The sequence below is a fragment of the Gobio gobio genome, assembly GCF_949357685.1.
Source record: "Gobio gobio genome assembly, chromosome: 4".
Classification (NCBI taxonomy): Eukaryota; Metazoa; Chordata; class Actinopteri; order Cypriniformes; family Gobionidae; genus Gobio; species Gobio gobio.
Window position 1 is genome coordinate 15,372,897 of NC_137100.1, and position 22,017 is coordinate 15,394,913.

At 37.8% G+C, this 22,017-nt stretch overlaps 1 protein-coding gene across 1 annotated transcript; it reads left to right on the forward strand.

Moving 5' to 3' along the window:
* The first annotated feature begins 1,636 nt into the window (after positions 1 to 1,636).
* On the forward strand, positions 1,637 to 21,524 carry ppm1db (protein phosphatase, Mg2+/Mn2+ dependent, 1Db). Its single transcript, XM_079814360.1, has 6 exons — positions 1,637 to 2,232; positions 3,743 to 3,971; positions 4,070 to 4,194; positions 8,191 to 8,372; positions 11,460 to 11,684; positions 19,463 to 21,524. The coding sequence occupies exons 1-6, from the start codon at positions 1,755 to 1,757 to the stop codon at positions 19,835 to 19,837; spliced, it is 1,614 nt and encodes a 537-aa protein (XP_079670486.1). The 5' UTR covers positions 1,637 to 1,754; the 3' UTR covers positions 19,838 to 21,524.
* The last annotated feature ends 493 nt before the right edge of the window (positions 21,525 to 22,017 follow it).

Below are 22,017 nucleotides of genomic sequence, written 5' to 3' on the forward strand. Positions count from 1 at the left end.
TTGGGACACAGCCATTGACTGCCCCCTGATACTTGTTCAGGCATGTTTTAACTTGTCTAGGCTTGTTCAAGCCTAGATTTCCCCCCTTCTGGTCAATGTATCCCTGCCTCTGCTGAATAATTTGTATCCCTTTTGGGGGATGTTACTCGGATGTTACTTACTCCACACTCCACAGACCACCAACAGAGTGGACTTTAACTGTTAAGAGTTCCCACTTAGAGATTCGTGATCCTGTTCCACGTTCCTCAATCCATGCAGAGCAGCGCACACCATTCATCTATTTTAGAGTGACAGTATGAGATTAATACAATGTTTCTGCTTAAAATTCACTCTATTGTGACCTTATGCAGATATTATATATAATAATGGACGCATAAATGTATTATGAGACAGAACATGTTAAAAAATATGGATGTAGTGTCCGTTGTGGTGTCACCCATAGGTTTCGTAAGCATTTTTGAAGCCCAAAAGTGGACGAAGCCGGTCGTCGCCATCTTGGCAGTGTGTCACCATGCATCTCCCCCGGAAAACCAAAAATGGGCAAGGAGGCGGGACGTGGGTGGACTTACAGACAGCAGACAAAAGGCAGCAGCCACAACTCAAGTGGCCACACCCTTAATTATGCAGAACGTTAAGGCTTAATATAATTTAAATGGATGTTATAAAAAAATCCACCCCCCTCACAGTTGTCATGAAGGGCAAAATTAGCTATATAGACCAAAACCACTTTTTGTAGCAGGCTGTTTTTTTATGCTGTAAAGTTGGGCATTTTAACATGGGGGATATATGGAATTGACTCCCTTTCGGAGCCTGTCTCTAGCGACCAGTTGATGAATTGCAGTTTAAGTCACTTCCGTGTTGGCTTCAAGAGAGAAACTGGAAGGTTGCCGCTTGGACAGAACGTAGAAATTTACAGTCACCGTAAGGTGGGAATTATCACGCAATATTGACTGATGAATCGGCAGAGAATCGTGTTTCTACGAGTCATTAAGAAATTATGGTTCTATTCTATCTAAATAAATATGAGGTAAACGTGTAAATACATATTTCTCCAAATGTGCACTCTTTTGGACTAAAGTAGCCTATGTTGTGTATCGAAGCACTGTGATCAAAAATACTTTGGAGCAAACGCAATTTAATATGTACAGGTTAGTGTCTCGTTATTCTATTCAAAATATCAATCACTACCGATTGATTTCGCATTCCTAACAAAAATAGAGAGAATTATTAGTGTCATTAAATAGTGGTCAAATATCGAAGCTATATCTGAGCTATTTAATACGTCAAAGCTCAAGGTTGAATCTGAATATTTATTGTAAAAAAATTAAATAGGAACAACTGTCAAAAAAATTGTCAAAATAATATATAGCTCCACTGTGGTTTGTGATTTTATTTTTAAAGGAAAAAACTTTTTTTCAAAACAAAACACCCCCCCCCCCCAGTTCTTTTTTAGATACTTGAACCTATTATTAGATACTAGCTCTTAACCATTACTTATTCATCTGATACTTTTTAAAGTTTTAAATCCTAAAACGGCTTGCCATATTCTCCAACATTATCCGTCTGCAATCCTCCTGTCCAACAGATGGCGCTTCTGCCTGCATTGCTATGTGAAGGCAGGAAGGACTGGAAGCTTAGAAAATAAACAAAAGACGAGCTCATATTAATAAATGTTTTTGAGGTTAACCATAATCTTTTAACCACGTTTGTGCAGTCTTAAGATCGATCTATCAGTAAGGGCTGTCCGCTTGGCCATGAATCCAGACCTATCGCTGCGAGTGAGCGTCTTCTCCGAACAAGGAGGAAGGAAATACATGGAGGATTTAACTGAGGTGATCGTGGAGCTGGAACCCAGCGACGATGAGCTGCGAGCGGCCGGACACACTGATCCAAAGCCGGACCAAGAGCCTGTCTGTGAAAGCGACCCCCCGGACTGCACAAATAAGCCTTTACCCGTCATAGTAACGTGGAGAAACACACTGTCGACCGATGAGAGCGACGGTACAGAGGAGCCGCGGACTCAACCGGCGGCAGCGGACAGCAGGAGATCGGTCGCATTCTTCGCCGTGTTTGACGGCCACGGAGGGCGAGAAGCCGCGCTCTTCGCTCGAGATCACCTCTGGGATTTTCTCAAGAAGCAGCGAGGCTTTTGGTCGAAGGATTACCGGAAAGTTTGTGCCGCAATCCGTAAGGGCTTCATCGCATGTCATCATGCAATGTGGAAAAAGCTTCGTAAGTACATTCAAGACTATTTCACTCGACATTAGTGCTTAAAAAAAAAAAAAAACTCTGAGTAGATCCGATTATAATGTTATGATGACCAACAGTGTAATTTAAGAACTCCAGGCAATTTTTAGCGCCTGAAATCACATACGTGTTATTCTTAAATTATTCTATGGTAATACAGATGAAGATAAAAACTGGGGCTGCGATTGTGTAAATTAGCTGTCGCATTATACACTTTTTGAAATTGAGCGCCACGCTATATGCTAACGTTACTGCTGAAAACACGAAAAAAAAAACGAACGGATGGGTTGCAGTGCGCATGCGCGGAAATTGACAGGTCCATCTAAAAAAAAAGTTTCAGACCTTTAAACAGTTTTAGAGGGATTAAGCAAATACATTATACTACGATAGCCCGTTTCCGCCACAGCGTAGACAGATTAAAATATGATTCTCTTAGTCATAATAATTAGAAACTTTTTGACTTAGTATCTCATTATATTGAGAAAATTACTCATAAAACTGATTTACTACCATTATAATGAGAAACTGTCCAATAACTGTGTATTTAATATCTCATTTAATAATAAGAAAAGCTCTCATAATAAGTAAAATTATTTAGGGAAAAAAATATATTATTTTTTATGAATTAACATGTTATTTTAATGAGAAGAACCCTTCTAATAATAATGGCTTAATATCTTGTAATAGCCTACCTCATAATAATGAGAAATATTCTAATAATAATGACTAAACATCTGATAATGAGATCTTTGTAAAAATTGTAAAAAAAATGTAATTCTTGTAATAACGACATTGTATCTTCTAATAATTAGATTAGAATTATTATAGAATTACCCCCCCCCCCCACCCCCCAAGAATCTTTCTCATAAATAATAACTTATTTTAAACTTAAGTTTTCTCGTAATAATGACTTGGTACTTCATAATAATGAGGAACTTTCTTGAAACAATTACTTAGTATCATAATGAAAGTTTCTCATAATAATGATGACTTAAAAACTTAAATATATATTAGTACCTTGCACATCAGAATCTGTAGCAGGTGCGTCAATCAAATGTACAACGTAAACCAAAAACAAAGAAAAATCACTTGCTGAATAATGTTTCGGTCAAAAGACCTTCCTCAGGCAATAATAGCGACCTAACATCACATAATAATGACTTTGTATTGAATAAGAAAAATAATAAACTTTTTGATTTATACATTTTTCTAAATGTATGCATGTGTCTAGGTGGGAATAGCGACATCTGTTGGTCAAAGCCGGGTCAATGCAAGAACACAGCAAACGTTGTACATTCTGCAAAATGGTTGTTTACATTAAAGTCAAGTGTAATCTATAATATTAAATACAAATAAAGATAAAAGTATTATGAGATGTTAAGTCATTATTATGTGAAAGTTTCTCATTATTGTGACTTACAGAACTGGGTTTTAATCAAGCTGTGGTGGAAACGGGCTTGCTGCAGTTGTGTTTAACCCTGTGTCTGTTCTTCAGCTGAATGGCCAAAAACATTAACTGGCCTCCCCAGTACCTCGGGCACTACAGCCAGTGTGGTGGTCATCAGAGGGGACCGCATGTTTGTGGCTCATGTCGGGGACTCGTCTGTCGTGCTGGGAGTGAGGGAAGATCCCTCTGATAAAGTCATCAAAGCTGTGGAGGTCACACAAGACCACAAGCCCGAGCTCCCGAAAGAGAAGCAGAGAATTGAGGGACTGGGAGGAAGGTGAGAGCTTGATGTTTGTTGATACTTTCTAGTCATCATAAGAAGCAGTCTCTTGGATAACATGCAGTCTTTTCCTTTTTTTTTGCGTGTGAGTGTAGTGTGGTGAAGAAGTCTGGCGTGAACCGTGTGGTGTGGAAGAGGCCTAGGCTAACTCACAACGGCCCAGTCAGAAGGAGCACCCCGATCGATCAGATCCCATTCCTCGCTGTTGCCAGAGCTCTGGGTAAACGGCCAGAAAAAAAATATTACATTTTGAGTAATATGTGGTTTGTACTGACTTCAGTTCTCATTAAAAAGTCAAAAGTGTTTACAAGGATTATTCAAACCATGTTCCCTGTAAAATCCATTACAATCAAATTCAGTGCCTATAAATCATCAGGGTTCACCCAAAAATGAAAATTCTGTCATCACCCTCATGTCGGTCAGCCACATAATATTCAAACTACAAATGAAGATATTTTTTAATGATACTGGAGAGATTTCTGTCCCTCCATTGAAAATCGATTCCACAAAACACTCACACTTCATATGATTTGAGTGGTTTAATTTAAGTCTTCTGAAGAGACACGATCACTTTGTGATGAACAGCAGATTTAATTTAGGCTTTTATTCACATACGCTGAAAAAAATAATGTAGAAACAATTTTCTCTCAGAAATTGCGAGTACATTTTAGCCTGACGTCGTCATACTCAGATTCTAGTCAGAATATTAGTCTGATACTGCTCCATAGAGTGCCGAAGTAATGACGTCACTTTGTAGGCCAACCCGGAAGTTAGCGGCGCATGATCGTTGGCCTCGATCAAAAAGCCATTCATTTTCCCCATAGACTTTTGGAAAATCGCAAAAAATAAGATCTGTGTTCAACAAAGAGTTATGCTAACTGCTAAATGCTAACGGTAGGCTATAAACGGACTACAGCACACCATGGTCGCGGATCAACGTCATCATCAAGCTTCCTCAAACTTTATTTAAAAGCACGCTCGCTCATTATGATCTGCGCTGTGTATGAACACTTGTCCACTTTTTCATGAGAAATATTGCCCATTCGTTTTTTCCAAAAATGTTAGAAACTAATTTTGTTTATGCGTGCCTCTCTGAGATTTATCTTTTGTTAATGTTTTTTCAGACTATATGATTATCACTGTGAGAACATTAAATGACATGAAACACAACCCAGTCTCTTTTTGTTAAATGCAAGTTTATGTATGATCAATAATACAAAACGTATAATAAGCTACACATGAAATAAAGCAAACAATTCAGTCAAACATTCAAAGTCAGTGCTAGTCGGCTAACTTACAACGGTAACGTACAGTTATAGCCTAAAAATAAACAAGTAATGAAACTTCACTTTGCACTCAGCCTAAACGATTTGCCAGGGAACAAATTATAGATCCATGAGAGCAAATATGGGCCGTTAAATCTCCACAAGACTAATTATAGCTGGAGACGCCACAGAGACATCAGAGCCAGCGGCAGACGTCAGAAGGACTGGCCGAGGAAAGTCAACTCTCGCCGGCTAAACAAGCGCTGACCGCCGCTGACTCACTGGAGCTCACAACTCCGAAAACACCAGATAAAATGTTTAAATAGGCACTCTTCTTATAAATATACCACAGATTTGAGCTTTAAACAACTAAATTATCGACTGAAAAAGTCTTAAAACTACGTTTTGTCACACATTAACAGTAGATTTTAACACAAAAAGACGTGTAAACACAGCCCATGTCAGCCATTTCTCAACGAGACGAACATGTGAAGAGAGTAAACTCCAAATGTTGAAGCACCCAACTTTGCGCGAATAGCGCGATTTATTCAAGCCACATAAGTTCTTCCTTTATAAGGCTTTATAAGGCTGAAACGCGGGCTAGTGAGAGATGGCCTGTTTGTCACGATGACGTCTAAAGTCCCCGCCAAAGGATGTAGTCCCTTTTAGCAACTTGTTAGCAACCATCGTTTTTAAGACACAATAAAGTTTTTAAAAATCACAAGCAGGTTTTAACTAATGTGTTTTATGTCATAGATCAAAACGTGAAAATATTTAGAGGCTTTGTTAACCACAGACCTTATTTCAGGCGATTTAGCAAAAACCCATTCAAAAAACCCATAGACTTTAGGGCGAGGGAACCGGTAGGGCTAAAATGCTAACTCACTTCCGCGTTTTGGCCTACAAAGTGACGTCGTTACTTCGGCACTCTATTGGGCTGTGATTATGGGGCGTGTTTCAACCGAACCAGGAAAGACCTCAATTGGATAGACCTACAACCAATCAGAGCAACGGAGTAAGTGACGTATGTTGAGAAACGCATAGTTGTCAACAGAACTCAACCGCACGCACGCTGGAAGAAGTAGAAGAGGAAGATGAGTGTAAACGATCTTTGCCGGTGTTGTAAAAAAAAAATACACGGAGTGCTTACCAACACAATCATCATTTTTGAGAGAAATAGTAAAGGTGAATGCATAAACGAACAAAGGTTCTCTGTTTAGTAAACAAATTCAACCCAAGCGCTCTTTGGTGACGTGGATGTTACGTTACTGTTGATCATCTGTCCATCATCGTATAAAGCCCGCCCTGACAATTTGATTGGTCCGAACAGCTCTGGTTTGTGCATGGTTGCTCCACATCGGATCAAGTCCAGACCGAGCTTCCCGTCCTCAAATGTTATGGGCTAAGTTCGGCTGGCATCCAGGCTAAGTAAATTACAGAGAATTAACCCTGACATTTTGTGAAAAGTTGAAAGACGGAAATAGTGTTTTCTTTTAAAACACACTCCAGTAATCTGTTCTATTTACAACTTGAGAAATAATTTTTTATCAAGTATAAACTTTGAACAATGCATAAACATTGAGCACATCCAATGTGCTAAACAGAGGCTTTACTTACAGAGGTAACTCTACTTGCTCGACGTATAAAAACAAACCTCATTGGTTCTTGTGGAAGCTTGAACGTGTTTACGTGACCTGCGAGAACAAGCCTCATTGGTTCTCATGCTTCCAGCAAGCCACCATTTACAATATTTGGTGTGCTCTATTTATGTGTGTTGATCAGTGTTTATATGTGAGTAAAATCTGTATATCATATAAAGCAACTGTCTCTTTGGAAGACTTGGATTAAACATGATTCATTTTATGATGTTGATGTTTTATGTATGTGAACATTTTAAAGCGTAGAAGTTTTAGGTGAATGGACTTTCAATGGAGGAACAAAAATCTCTGGTTTCATTATAAATACCTTCATTTATGTTTGGAATATGAACAAAAGGTCTTATGGGTATGGAATTATAGGAGAGTGAGTAAATGATGTAAAAGGGTGAACTAATCCTTTAAGTGCCGTCCCATCATCTCGCCTCACATTACCAATTATAATTGGAAATGAATTACTTCTGGTTACTTAGTTGCTGCAGATCACCGAAAGGGTGTCATACAGGTTGGGCACAAAATGAGGGTCAGTAAATGATGACAGAATTTTAGTTTTTGAGTGAACTATCACTTTAACCTAGCCTGGATGCCAGCAGAACTTAGCCCCGTCCACAACATTTGAGGTCGCGAAGTTCGGTCTGGACTTGATCCATTGTGGAGCAACTATGCTCGAACCAGAGCTGTTCGGACCAAGCAAATTGTCTTTATACGATGATGGACAGATGATCAACGGTAACGTAATCATCCACGTCACCAAAGAATGCTTCGGTTTAATTCGTTTACTGAACGGAGCACTTGTTCGTATATTTATTCACCTTTACTATTTCTCTCAAAAACGATGATCGTGTTGGTAAGTACTCCATGAGTCTTTTTACAACACCGGCAAATATCGTTTACACTCATCTTCCTCTTCTACTTCTTCCAGCGTGCGTGCGGTTGAGTTCTGTTGACAACTATGCGTCACTCAACATACGTCACTTACTCCGTTGCACTGATTGGTTGTAGGTCTATCCAATTGGGTGCAGAGACATTTTCTTTCCTGGTTCGGTTGAAACACGCCCCATAATCACAGCCCAATGGAGCAGTATCAGACTCATATTTTGACTAGAATCTGAGTATGACGACGTCAGGCTAACTTTAACCTTAACCAGAATTTATCTGTATTTGTTTTTAGCTGATGCCCTTAATATCAGAATTTAGTATTCAGAATAAATTTTTTCTGAAGCTTTTCTAGAATCTCCAGGATATATTTATTGGAAAATGCGACTGTATGCAAATGTTGTAAACTTGTCTGTGCAGGTGATCTATGGAGTTATGACTTCTACAGTGGAGAGTTTGTGGTGTCTCCCGAGCCTGACACCAGTGTGGTGACCCTTGACCCAAGAAAGCATCGTTACATCATCGTTGGCAGTGACGGCCTTTGGAACATGGTGCCGCCACAGGAGGCGGTGACTGTGTGCCAGAGCCATGATGAAGCTGTGGTATGAAAAAAAATGTTTTTTGTTTATAACCACATGATGTACTATTCTAATTATAACTGCTGTTTGTGTTCATTTCTAAAGGCTGCTCACACCAAGGATGATAACTATAAAGATTAGCTCTAAATATAAAAGAATAGCTGAGTCCACACCACAACTATAACGATAACGGCACGGAGAAACAGACATAGTTGGAATCACTTTGGCCGCATTTACACTGCAGGTCTTGATTCACAATTTCGATTTGGTGACTATACCTGTTTTTTTTATGACGACCTGCTTACATCATCTTTTAAAAGCGACCTGTATCCGATAATTGTATTTACACTATACACTGGCGAAACAGCCCAAGACGTTCTGACCCGGAAAAGGAAGTAAAACGATACGATATGGAATGGATGCAGACGAAATTATTATTCAATGTTTATTAGTCAGCAAAACATTGCTCTCGTAAGGTGGAGAAAAAAGAGGAGAGCAGTGTTAATTTTGACAGCAAATTTTGATTTAGTTTTAGTCCTAGTCTTTTGACTAAAATGCCATTTAGTTTTAGTCATATGTTAGTCACCTGAATTGTTTTTAGTTTTAGTCGACTAAATCTTTTAGTCTCCTAAAATCTAATGAGTTTAGTTAAATTGTAATACATTAAGCATTTAAGCATTACATAACCGATGGTCACTTGAACTGACATTTTGACATCATTTTGTTTTTGTTTTGTTTTAAATACACGAAAGGGCTCAATTCACTTTTTTGTTTGTTTTTTAAAAACAGTTATATAGTTTTTATAACTTTGTATTTTTGTTTTAGTCAGTAGGCCATATCAGGTTAAGCTAAAGCTTCAAATAAGTTTGTTTATTTTTTTTATTTATTTAATTTCAAGTATTGAAGATTTTTTTAATGGTTTTAGTTAACTATTATAACCCTGATACTTTATTGAATATGTGTCAAATACTGGTCTTTCCTCCAGACTATGAATTAAATGGGAATGAAACTAAATACAGTTTATTGTGTAACCAAAAACGAATATATAATGCGTGACTTGTAATTATAAACAAGCTCGAAATACAGCGGGACTCTTATTTTGAAATGTCTGCACCTCTGTTGCAGTTGCAGCTGCTTATTCAAGTTCAGATGAGGAGATAAAATATGCATTGTTACAACCGTCTTAAACATATTACTATATAAACATCGTAAAGTAATTGTCATTATTCATCAGCATTAGTTCATAAACAATTGCCTGGCATAAATGTGCGCTATCCATTGATTGTGAGCCGCTTTGGAGCACTGTATTGGGGGTGAGCCTGTAGAGCGTGCAACAGCGCCGTGTTTTCCAGTGGTTAGATCAGCACGTTCAAATCAAATGTGTGCATCTGTTACACAGGATATATCAGTTCTGACTGGATATCTTCCCTAATCGTCCCTCCCTAAAAAACACTTTCGTCTAGTTTTTATTTGTTGACGAAAATGACAGTTGATTTTTGTCATAGTTTTTGTCATCCAACACTAGTTTTTATTTAGTTATCGGCTCATTTTCGTCAGTGAAAAAAGGTTGTTGACGAAAATTATGACACAAATTATTCGTCAACGAAATTAACACTGGAGGAGAGCCCTTGATCGCAATTAGTGTCCACCTGAGTTGAAGTCATTCGCCTCCGTCCCTTTTTCAATGACGTATGACTCGCATTTACTGGGGAATATCCGATTACATGGCAGATGCAAATGCACATATCCGAATTATATCGGATTTATTACCACATATAAGGCCTGAGGATTTGAGGATATCGGAATTCATGCGTTTTTTTCCTGCTTACACGTAAACATGTAATATCCGATCTGTGCCACATGAGAGGGAAAAATCAGAATTGGGTCACTTGAACCATGCAGTGTAAATGGGGCCTTTTAGAATGATTTTTTTCCAGCTGATGGACGGTAAAAATATTGACCTCCAATCCATCCTGCTTTAAAGAGCTCAAGCTTTTAAAGTGTCATGAAACCCCCCTGTTTTCGCCTGGTCGATCTCACCTCAGAGTTGGAAAAAGTCTCTAGAAATGGGAGTTTAAAGCTGTGGAAAAGTGGGAGTGTAGAGGGGGGAAGAGGGGAGACAACAACAAATAAAACAGACCTGCAACACAGACACATAATATTAAAATATGACCACGGAGTTGAGGGCACCTTGATGCGTTTAAAAAATAACCCTATATAACATTAAACTGCCAAATACAAGAGAGAAGCGCGGAAGAACATTTAAAAGCTCTAATAATATTTTCAATACATTTACGAACACGTCAGTTTAACCCAGAAAGAATAAAGGCATAATTACTTTTTTGCCCATTCTTCTTTGAAATTTCGGTCTACATCATTGTCTTCTGTGTATCAGAATAATCCATCGTGTCATCGCGTTCATGATCAGCTGTATGTGCAGTGTCCTTATTTGCACATATTTCATTTGAAGACGTGATTAAATATGTGCGCATACACTGTGCTGGTCCATGTTTAGATCACTAGAGTATATGAAATATGTCCATAAAAAACTTGAAACTGTTTTGTTTCTGGTCTGTATCTGATCTATATGATCCACGTGGTGAGCATTAAACTCATCGTGGCGTTTTGCGCCCGAACAGTTCTTATGCGCGCTCCTACTCATGTTGTTTGAATTTTCCGCTGTAATGCGATCTCATACTTGATAACAGCGCAGTGATTGGGTTAAAAGAGTTCATACTCATGAATAAATGCAGAGAAGCGCTCCGAACCAGATCTGTCACACACTCCGAAGGCGCGCTTCTACCTCCCATTCCGTGACGTTGTTTCAACTTTGCTATTCAACCCAGAAGAATGAAATTGCTCCACTTTTTTTCCACGTGTTTGTAAAATTTATGAGTGCTTTTAGTGTTTTCAGTGATGTGCAGCCTGTACATATCTGTTCACAAAAAATGTGTTTTGGAGTTTAATGACCCTTGAAAGCAGCAGACGACAAACCTGCAGCGTGTGCTTACAATAAACAGAGCGTAACTTATCCTTATAATGTAGTTATCATTATGGTCATCATTCTTGGTGTGAACAGGCCTTAAAGACTGTGTGTTTTACATCCTACAGGCACCCTTCGGGATGTCGGTTGCACGTCGGTTAGGCTGCCATGCGTTGATGCGATGGCGTCAGCGGATGCTCCGTGCAGACAACACCAGCGTTATAGTTATCGCCCTTCCTGAGCCTGGCAAACCCCACCTTCCTATGCACAGAGACGAGGTCATACTCAGCCTAGCAGAGGGCCCGCACTGTGACCCAGCTATAGGGTCCCGCTCCAACACACCACTCATCAAGGTAAAGTCAGCAAGAGATGCTTAAAACCACACTTTGAAAAGCAATGGCAGGCTGAGGGTGTTTTCAGGAAACAAAATCCTAAAATTAATTTTTTCTATTCTGCTTGGTGCCACCGGTAGCGCAAAAATGACACCCTGATGTCACATGTAATGACACATGACGTCACAGTAGGCAGGAGTCGCTGCAGTTACACAGACTGAGTGGCAGTGTTGGTGTTCAGCGTGAATGCAGCGAATAACACACAAAACGCATCTAAAATGGGAAAGAGCTGTGTGATTGACCTTTTCCCTTACAATGCAAGTTTAGATAACGATATAGGGGCTATCGTCTGTCTGACGGTAACAGCTGACAGCTATCCAGATAACCTTTCAAAGTTTACCATAATATCTAAGTGTGACCAAGCGTCAAGTCCAATTTATTTGTGTAGCTCTTCATGATACATATTGTTTCCAAGCAGATTTACGGAAAATCATGTTATGTCTATAATGCCTTTCTAATGCCTAAACTCTGCAGGACAGTGTTTGGAACAGGATTGGACACTCCTGATATATAACAATGATATAAGTGATCATCCGGATTTATATCTACCTATATTGTATTTAAAGTGTTGTCTAGCACTGCTTCTCAAACCTGTCCTGGGGACCCAGTATTAAGCTGGGCATACACTGTGCGATTTCGAACTCTTTTTTTGGCTCGGGCAGATTTTCAGTTTTATCGTGCGTCGTTTATCGTGAGGTGTTCATGCAGTGCACAGAGGGAAACGAGAGGCGACAAACCTCTCCCGATCGGCAATCGGATGGTCGGATGAATTTCTGGCATGTCAGAAATTCTGGTCGCCTATCGTGAGGGTATCGTACAGCTGAAGCAGAGCTACGAACTGATTGCCCTATTTCTCATCACTGTGCCTGCGCGAAAGCAGAGGTTGAACCATTTAATCTTTAATGCAGCAAGAAAGAAAACGAAAAGAGGGAGATCTTTATTTTCTGTCTGCAATTATCAAATAGAAGCAATTTGTCAAACTGTTGCATCATGCCACCCATTCGAGTTGTAAAATGGATAATCTAAAGCCCTATTCGCACGGGATTAGTATTATATGGGGACCTCGTTTGATTTAGAAATTACTCCCCCACATCTGAATTTTGCGTGGCACATTCGCACGGGATAAGCAAGACTGTGATTTTACTCGAATTTACTGACTTATCTCCCGGATATGATGCCAAGACTTGTAAATGTTTTTTCGTTTTAGATATAGCTGTATGAAATTATAAACAGTCGTATCGATATCATTTTGATTGTTTTATAGTAATACAAATAATTTTGTTCAGTTAGAGAACAGACGCTACAATTAAAAACTGAACTATAATAGCAATACACGGCGGAAGATTCAGTTTAAAAACCTAAATGTAAAAGTGTCCATTTAAGCGAGTTTGTCATTGTACTGTTCTGTTTTTGTGTTTTTCATTAAGAATAATATTAAACATACGTTATTAAACATATTATTAAACAACGTTATTTAGTGTTTTGTACTAATTTCAATACTATAGCAAAAACTATTGCAATACACTCTCTTTGACTACATAACTGTTTTATTTTACTATTAGTATATACAACATATCGTCGCTGCCCGATGAAACTGAATACCATTCAAGCAATTTACTCCCAAATTGGTGCTCATTCAAGTGAAAGTATAATCCGCGCGGCCGCACGGAATTCATAGCGGTGCGCATTTTATGCAGCCTAGCTCCATTCTTCGTGAAAGATAAAGATAAGAATGCGCACAGGAAACAAAAACCTTGCACAAATTATTATATACGATCCGCCTAATCCCGGCCAAATCACAGAGATGCCGATTCGCACGGGACTAATATTATCACAGGCCCTCATGTTTGGCGAAATATGGTAGGTAATTTGCGGGGGAATTTTTACTTTACATAATACAGACATGGCCGATTCGCACGGGATTAAGATCACAGACATTCTCTGCAATTATTACAAATCACCAGAGGTCCCCAGATAATTCTAATCCCGTGCAAATAGGTCTTAAGTCTTTCAAACCACCGTGTAGCCTATCCAGTGCCTCTTTTATTCATTTAGCTACTTGTTCATTAATTCACTTGCTTTCACTTTCGGCGCATCTTCTCACAGAGACAGCGAGAGATAAATCTACTTTAACATATGCTGATGAGGTAGCCTATAACTGTTTTAATTTATATTCTTAATATTTTTCTTGTGGCCCATTTTGTGAAAAAAAACAGGACCAGGACAGGTTTGAGAAGCACTGGTATAGAAGATAAAGCTTTCACAGGCTTTGCACATATAAATGTCTGAAGACCCAATTCCTGGCCACATGTCAATGTCCATGGACCACAGGTTCTCTGGTGAGTTGTGAGTCCACTGTCGTGTCCAACTGCCTTTAATTTAAAAAGATAATCATTGGTTTTACTCCCCTTTCCAGTTACCAGTAACATTTCTCTTTTGTATTTAGTGTTTTGTACTAATTTCAATACTATAGCAAAAACTATTGCAATACACTCTCTTTGACTACATAACTGTTTTATTTTACTATTAGTATATACAACATATTTAAAATAAATAGATTAAATGAAAATGTATGCCCAAGTAAATATAAAACTATAAGGTACCATTGCCATATAGCTTTCAAAAATGTTTTAATATTTATTAAATTAAGTAATCATTGCTTTAAAAACTAAAGTAAAAAGTCAGAGGAACAAAAACCGAAGTAATAGAGCAAAGAGCGTTTTAGGCTTATTAAAGCTACTAAACATATATTCAGCACCGATCTATTTGGTTTTATTTTATTTAAAAAAAAATTTGCCCCACCAATATCAATATACATTTCTATATCAATAATTTATAGAGATAATTTTGTTTTTACATTTATTTTTAAACACATGTTTATGTGGGCATCTTAGCAACACGAAAAATGTATTAATTTTATTCAACTTGTATACAGAAAGCAAAAAAGAGCGGTCGAGTACAATCATCGAAGCTGTCAATCACTTCATTTCAGCTCAAGCTCACAGAGTTCTGCACTCTTGCGAAATTTGAATTCATGTTAAAAATCAAAGAAGCTGCATCTCTTATTTACATTGTCTCTACACTTTGTTGGTTATAATGATAAGATTTGCAAGCATGCAGAATTCAGTATTGAGCTGTACTAAATGCCTCTGATTGGCCATTGCACTTATGATCTCAGCAGGCATGTCTGTGGCCCTGTTTACACGGGGTATATTTTGGTCGATCGGATCACAAGTAGACGAGGCAGAGACATACCAAATGTTTTAATCTGTCTCTTTTGCCCACTTTCAACCACTTCTGTCCTGATTTCTTCGAGGAGAGGGTCTATGGGCGGGTAAATGTATGGACTTTTTCAGATATTCCGATCTAATGGACGAAATAAGCTCACCCAATTTACATATGAACACCACAGAAGAAAACAGAAAAACATATAGAGAGCAGCAGCTTTTGTTTCTGCTCTGACAGCCGTAAGACCACTCCGTGCGTGTTAGAAATAATGCTGAAAGAACATTGTGCTTCGTACGTTTTCCGTCTTCAAACCAAACTTGGGTCTCCAGGCGACACAGTGTAAATCCCGTCTGGCTACTAGTGCATTTCCCATAATGTTTATGCATTAGGTCAGTAGGCAGAGAGTAGGCGGTCTTTTGCGGCAGTTTGAAAACTCTACAAAAGCAATCCGGTCGAATGTGTTTTTGACTACCTCTTGAAGTGGTCGCAAGTGGACAAGCTCAAAATGTTTTAGACCCTGTTTACACTTGTATTTGGCATCATCTGAATACCATGTGTAAACAGGACCTGAGATTGGCTGGAAAAAAAATTCTAAATAGACATTTTTGACGGTCTTCAGAGTGCAACAGTGGGCAGTGCACCTGTCAATACTATCTGTATCTCGAGTCTGGTATTGTCACATTTGAACAATTCCAGTATTGACTTGGTACCAAAGTGCCAGTGCTTTTCACAACACTTGTCTGCAACTTCAAGCAGACAAAAACAAGAGTTCATGATACGCTTGAACTTCAAGAGATTTCTGTACACTGTCCAGGCTCACAACTAATCAGAAGTTTTCAGATAAGACTTTTTACAGAGTTCCTGCTCATGTTAGCCACACTTTGGCTCCATGCCCACCAAAAGAGACTCTGGCACACTGCTCATCAGTCCTGCCTGCTTTTCTCTGTCACTTTCTCTCTCTCTCTCTCTCTCTCTCTCTCTCTCTCTCTCTCTCTCTCTCTCTCTCTCCGTCTCCCCCTTTCCCGATCGAGGCCTCCATTGTCAGAGCAGTTCCGATGGAAGCCATGTCTCCGTGTTTGTTTGGCCCCAGTGTGTTTGAAGCACGGCTCCTCCAGCTGCTCTTGGCTGTTTTGCTTTGGCTCAGAGAGCTGGAGAGTGGACAGATGTTTGTGTTTTTAATCCTTTTAAGTGGAGTGGATTTGAGGTTTAGGGAGGCCGCTTTGATCGTTTTTCCTGTTTGCTCTTCTGGTGCTGTTATGATTTTGATAGAGGGGAAATGAAAAATACAGAACAGGGCAAGAGAATGCAAAAGAGCAGCCGTGATGCGGATCCCCTGTCGTAAAGTTGTGATGAAGACCAGACTTTAGACTCACTTTATTTGTATTTTGTCTCTTAGAGTTGTCGCCATTTGTTTGTAGTTGGAATCTTTTCCATTTCTGGTACTTCCTTTGGGATTTGTATTACATTTTTTTTAATTTAATTTTTATTTAGTGATTCGATATTAAAATTTGGCCAATAATGATAAACTGATAATTATTGTCATGGTATTACTGATATTAAAATGTACTATTTTATCTAAATAAATGTAACACCAAAACTAAAAATAAATAGTTTCAAATGCTGCACGATTCTAGGCTTAAAACATGTACAGTATGGAAAATGTATATAAATTTGGAGACTTGCTAAATATTACATTTAACAGTGTTAAATTATTATAAATATTAACTTTAACCATTAGAGGATTGCAAAATTAATCTAAATAAATAAAATCTCTGAAATCCACCTTTTCCTAACTAGCCTACTGCGATTTAGATTATTGTGGCACTTCCAGTTTGAGAAAAGTTCCACTCAAAAAGACTGAAAAAAAATCATTTCTAATCATAAGGTTGTGCTACAAATAATCCTTATCTGTCCGTTTGACTAAACTAACTGTAAAATTTCCTTCATGCCCCAAATCCTTATGACTCTTTCCAAGTTTGTTTTCACACGGATGCTTTAAAGTGTAATTGTCTTCCCTTTTCACTTCTATTAATATTAGCAGTGTTTACTGGAATGTTTCTAAAGCAGGTAAATACAGTATTTATTGAACGACAGAAATAACTTTGAAATATTAGAACTCAATGTTCCCGTTAATGAACTTTTTTGCTTAAAGCAACACGTTACATAATAAAGATCTACAATGATATTTAATGTGTTTGTAATATTGCTGTGGAAATAATCAAGCTTTTGGGGTTATTCATGGTTTGTTGTAGCAATTAATACTTTTAAACTTTTCCATTTCCTCTTTAATGTTTGATGGTTGAAGATCGAGTAGAATAATGGGCCCCATCATTCACCTGGCGCAATGGGATGCCAGGTGCAACGCAAGTGTCTTTTGCTAGTTTTAGCCCGACGCAGTTATCATTTTCACGTCCTGCGCCACGTTATTTAAATAGCAAATGCACTTGTGGCCATTTGTGCACCCATGGGCGTGCTGGTCTGAAAAAGAGATGTGTTCAGGCGCATTGTTGGTGCATTGCCATTTTGAGGAAACTGAAATAGACGGCCATTGACCAACTGAAACCTGGTCAATAGCGCAGTATTTGTTTTTTGTTATTTAAAGGACATGTTAGTAATATGCATCTATAGGCGGGTGCACAACACGCGTACACTTTGCTTATTACACGCACAAGAACGTGCAGCAGCACACAAACATGCCAAATATTAAAAATAAAAGGATTCCTCTCGGGAGAAGCGTTCAGTCTTTCCGCTCGCAAATTCCGCCATGTAAATAGCGAATCCGCCATGGTGCAAGAGCAAACTGGCTTTTAAAGGGAATGGGAGATGACAGATGAGACTCTGATTGGTTTATTGCACGTTATGCTTAAAACACATCCATGACTCATTAAGAGACTAGGTACAACCCTTTTGGACCATGCGCCTGGCACGCACACCGTTTTTTTTTCCATCGTTAAACTAGCAAAAGTGGATTCGGACACGCCTGCGCCATGCGCTCAGATCATTAAAATTTATCTGATGCATTAAATTGTTAAAAAATGACAGTTCAAGACTTTTAACGTTGTTACCAAAACATTCTATTGCAAATTAATAGAATTGTTGTTTTCAACTTTCCATTCATCAAAGAATCTGGAAAATGTTTTTATCACACTTCCCACAAAAATATTAAGCAGTACTACTGTTTTCAATATTGATAAGAAATGTTTCTTGAGCACCAAATCAGCATATTAGAATGATTTCTGAAGGATCATGTGACACTGAAAACCAGAGTAGTGATGCTGACAATTCAGCTTTTCCATCACAGGAATAAATCGCATATGAAATTATATTAAAATCGAAAACTGTAGTAATAGTTCACATCACAATATTATTATATATTTCCGCAATATTACACTTAATTTGATTTATTCTCTAATTTAGGTCTTTATTGTTTTTATGCCAAGTAAATGCTGCTCTGTTGTTCTTTTATGTTTTTTTTTTAATAGAATAAATCTTATAATATAAATAATCCTCATGAATAGATTCATTGTAGTTTTTTAATGAATTTCTTCTTCTGTTGAACACACAAGATGATGTTTTGAAGAATGTTGGTAACCAACCCATTGATGGGCCCCATGGACTTCCATAGTATGGAAATCAATGAGATCCCATCAACTTTCTTCAAATGATCTTCTTTTGTGTTTAGCAGAAAAAGAAATTCATACAGGTTTGGAACAACATGAGGGCGAGTAAATGACAGAATTCTTATTTTTGGGTGAGCTATCCTAGCTGTCAACTTTCTCAAAAGGACTTTGCCTGCTTTTACTACTAGCTCGGCAAGCTACATTTTAAAAGTAGCCTTCCCAACACCTGTAATTTGTATACAACCCCAAATCAAAAAAAGTTGGGACAGTATGGAAAACGCAAAAAAAAAAAAAAAAAAAGAAGTGATTTCTAAATTTACTTTGACTTGTATTTCATTGCAGACAATATGAACACAAAATATTTCATGTTTTGTCTGGTCAACTTCATGTCATTTGTAAATATGCATCCTTTCCTGTCATTCAGACCTGCAACACATTTAAAAAAAAGTTGGGACAGGAGCAATTTAGGGCTAGTAATGAGGTAAAATGGTTAAATAATGATGTGATTTGAAACAGGTGATGTCAACAGGTGATTGTAATTATGATTTGGTACAAAAGCAGCATCCAAGAAAGGTCTAATCCTTTAGGAGCAAAGATGGGCCGAGGATCGCCAGTTTGCCAACAAATACGTGAGAAAATGATTGAAATGTTTAAAAACAATGTTCCTCAAAGAAAGAGATTTGGATATTTCACATTCAACAGTGCATAACATAATTAAAAGATTCAAGGAATCTGGAGGAATTTCAGTGCGTAAAGGACAAGGGCGCAAGCCTAAGCTGAACAACCGTGATCTCAGATCCCTCAGGCGGCACTGCATCATATAATAAAATGCTAATTCTAGAATCAGAAATGGGTAAAACACAAAATGACCAAATCTTTGACCCTTTACAGACCCCGGATCCAGACCTGTCCTCAGCCAGCAGTGAGTCTTTACCGGCGCTGGAGAGGAGGAACGGTCTGTCAGGAGTGAGTCTCAGCGCAGAACCTCCGTTAGAGGAAAACCTCCCTTACATTGAGTTCACGGACAAAGCTGCCTTGACTGTGTGCCCCATTGAGGGCAACCGGACCCCAGCGATGCCCCTGTCCTCACCAGATGTGTCAAGTCCGGTGGGGAAGAGGCCCAGACGCAGCCCCCTCACCCCGAGCAGCTCCCGCCGGAGGACTGGGGAACGCTCCGTACCCAAGCGCAACACCGGCAAGAGTCCCAAACGGACGCCCAGCGTCACAATACTACAGCACCGCAAAGCAACTCTCTGCGTCTGCTGAACTCCTCCGTCAGACTGCACACGCTAACACAAACAAGCCAACCTACGCCCTGGTCTCCGATGTTCTGCATGGTCACAAGAATGAGTAACTGCTAATGTTTTGACTGTGCCACTGTTTTAATTTGTAATCTATTATCATTGTGTTTTTTCCCTTTCTTTTCACTTTTAATGGTGTGAATGTGAGGGTAAAAAATAAATCTCTTCGGATTTATAGTTATTTTATATATATATATATATATATATATATATAAAAGAAAGAATGCAAAAGGTCTCTCAAAGGAATATTCATTTAAAGGATGTATTTAATCTTTTACCCTTTCAACTAAACCGCATTATTCAAGCCAATCTTTTAAATTTCATGAATTGCTTGTACAGATTTTCTGAAAATGACCAAATAGTTGTAGACATACAATATATAATATTTTTATACTTGTTCTATTTTTTCCAAATATCCAATGTTCTTGCCCCACAATACTTGCTAATATACTTTATTCTTTGTACATTAAATATTCACACCAGTATTCAATGTAATTGTTAGCCCTGTCTTTCTAATTTTGAGTTGCTGCATTTGTTTTCAGAGAAACTATCAGAGACATTTCTCGTTTGATTATTATATTATTATTATTTGATAAAACCTTTGTAAAGGGTGAGGATCGCATGTTCTGTTATATCCTTAGAAATGGGCTTTTTCGTGGGGCGTGTTTTGTTTCTTGACTGTTGTATGATGGAATTTACATTTTTGTATGTATTTCGATATTGTAAGTTATTTAATATCAATAATGTCTGTTAATGTAAAGCAGATAACATCTTCCAACACCAGTTCCAGAGCTAATGTGATGTGTGGTTATAAGCTGATGTTTAGACCGAGTGTACAGCTCATTTTTAGCGGGATGTTTGTTGCCCTATGTTTGAAACTTTGTCTATCGGAGGAGTTTTGAAGTGGATCAGAAGTAACATTTTATGGTGTTTTATGAACTTTCACTATTTTGGTTTGAGTACTTCATGTGGTGTTGCCTGAAGGACAGTTGCAGTTTAATGGATTTAAATACATAGGGAGTGTATTAAAAAAAAAAAAAATCTAATTATATTGTGGTTGCATATTTTAAAAACATCTGCAAAGGGTCTAAATTATTAAATTTGAGGGTGGAAATCAGTAACACTTTACAATAAGGTCCCATTTATTAACTAATTATTTATTAACTGTATGTTTATTAATTAATGAATTATATATTATTAATATATATAGGATTTATTAATCTTGGTTAACATTAGAAAAATCTATTTGTTCATGTAAATTCATAGTACGTTAACAAATACAGCTTTGGATTACAAAAAATGTGTAAGTTGAATGCGTAAGCTAAATATTGAAATCACCATAGGCTATGATTAATAAATGCTGTAAAAGTATTGTTCATGTTAACTAATAGTTAACAAATGAAACCTTACAAAAAGTGTTACCAAAAAGTCATATATATTTGATAAATAATATCGTTTTAATCAGATTCTGCATGTTAAAACTTGTCAGAGTGTGATTTTTCTTTTTCTTTTTCTTATTAACACTTTCACTCTCTGTTGAAAACAGTGAAGACTTCGCATTTTTAAGAGCCTATAGCGGAAGTTGGGTTTAATGGAGGCTGTTCTCTTTCACTGCTTCTCTCTGAAATGGGTTTGAATATTATTGTATTGGATGCCGTCTTGTTCAGGGTTTGATCTTTTCCCCTGGAATTGCAATAAAGACACACTCAGTTTTGTGTTTTAAGTATTAAAGTAGCCTATTATTTCTTGAAGAAGAATCTAGTCACATCATGGACTTCAGTCAACTTTATTTATATAGCGCTTTTAACAATGCAGATTGTTTCAAAGCAGCTTTACAGTGTTAAACAGGAAAATAATGCAGCATAATTTTACTTAGCTGTATATAGCCATTCTGGAAAAAACGCACAAGTTATAATAATAATATATTAAATTATTATATAATAATAACCAAGTTATAATAAGTTTAAACGCAAACACAGAGCGAGACCATAGTTTTGCATTTATTGTTTATTGACAATTGTTTTAAACTTATAAATGTACTTTTCAACTTTTTTCACGGTTTGGCGGTGAATCAATGTCCCTGCGTTTTTCAACCACTAGGTGGCGGTCAATACTAGGAGACTAGACTGAAAGTCGAGTAATGTT

Coding starts and splice junctions, on each gene's coding strand:
- ppm1db (XM_079814360.1), top strand. CDS start 1,755: ATGAATCCAGACCTATCGCTGCGAGTGAGCGTCTTCTCCGAACAAGGA. Junction 3,972..4,069: donor ATTGAGGGACTGGGAGGAAG/GTGAGAGCTTGA, acceptor GTGTGAGTGTAG/TGTGGTGAAGAAGTCTGGCG. Junction 11,685..19,462: donor CCAACACACCACTCATCAAG/GTAAAGTCAGCA, acceptor GACCCTTTACAG/ACCCCGGATCCAGACCTGTC.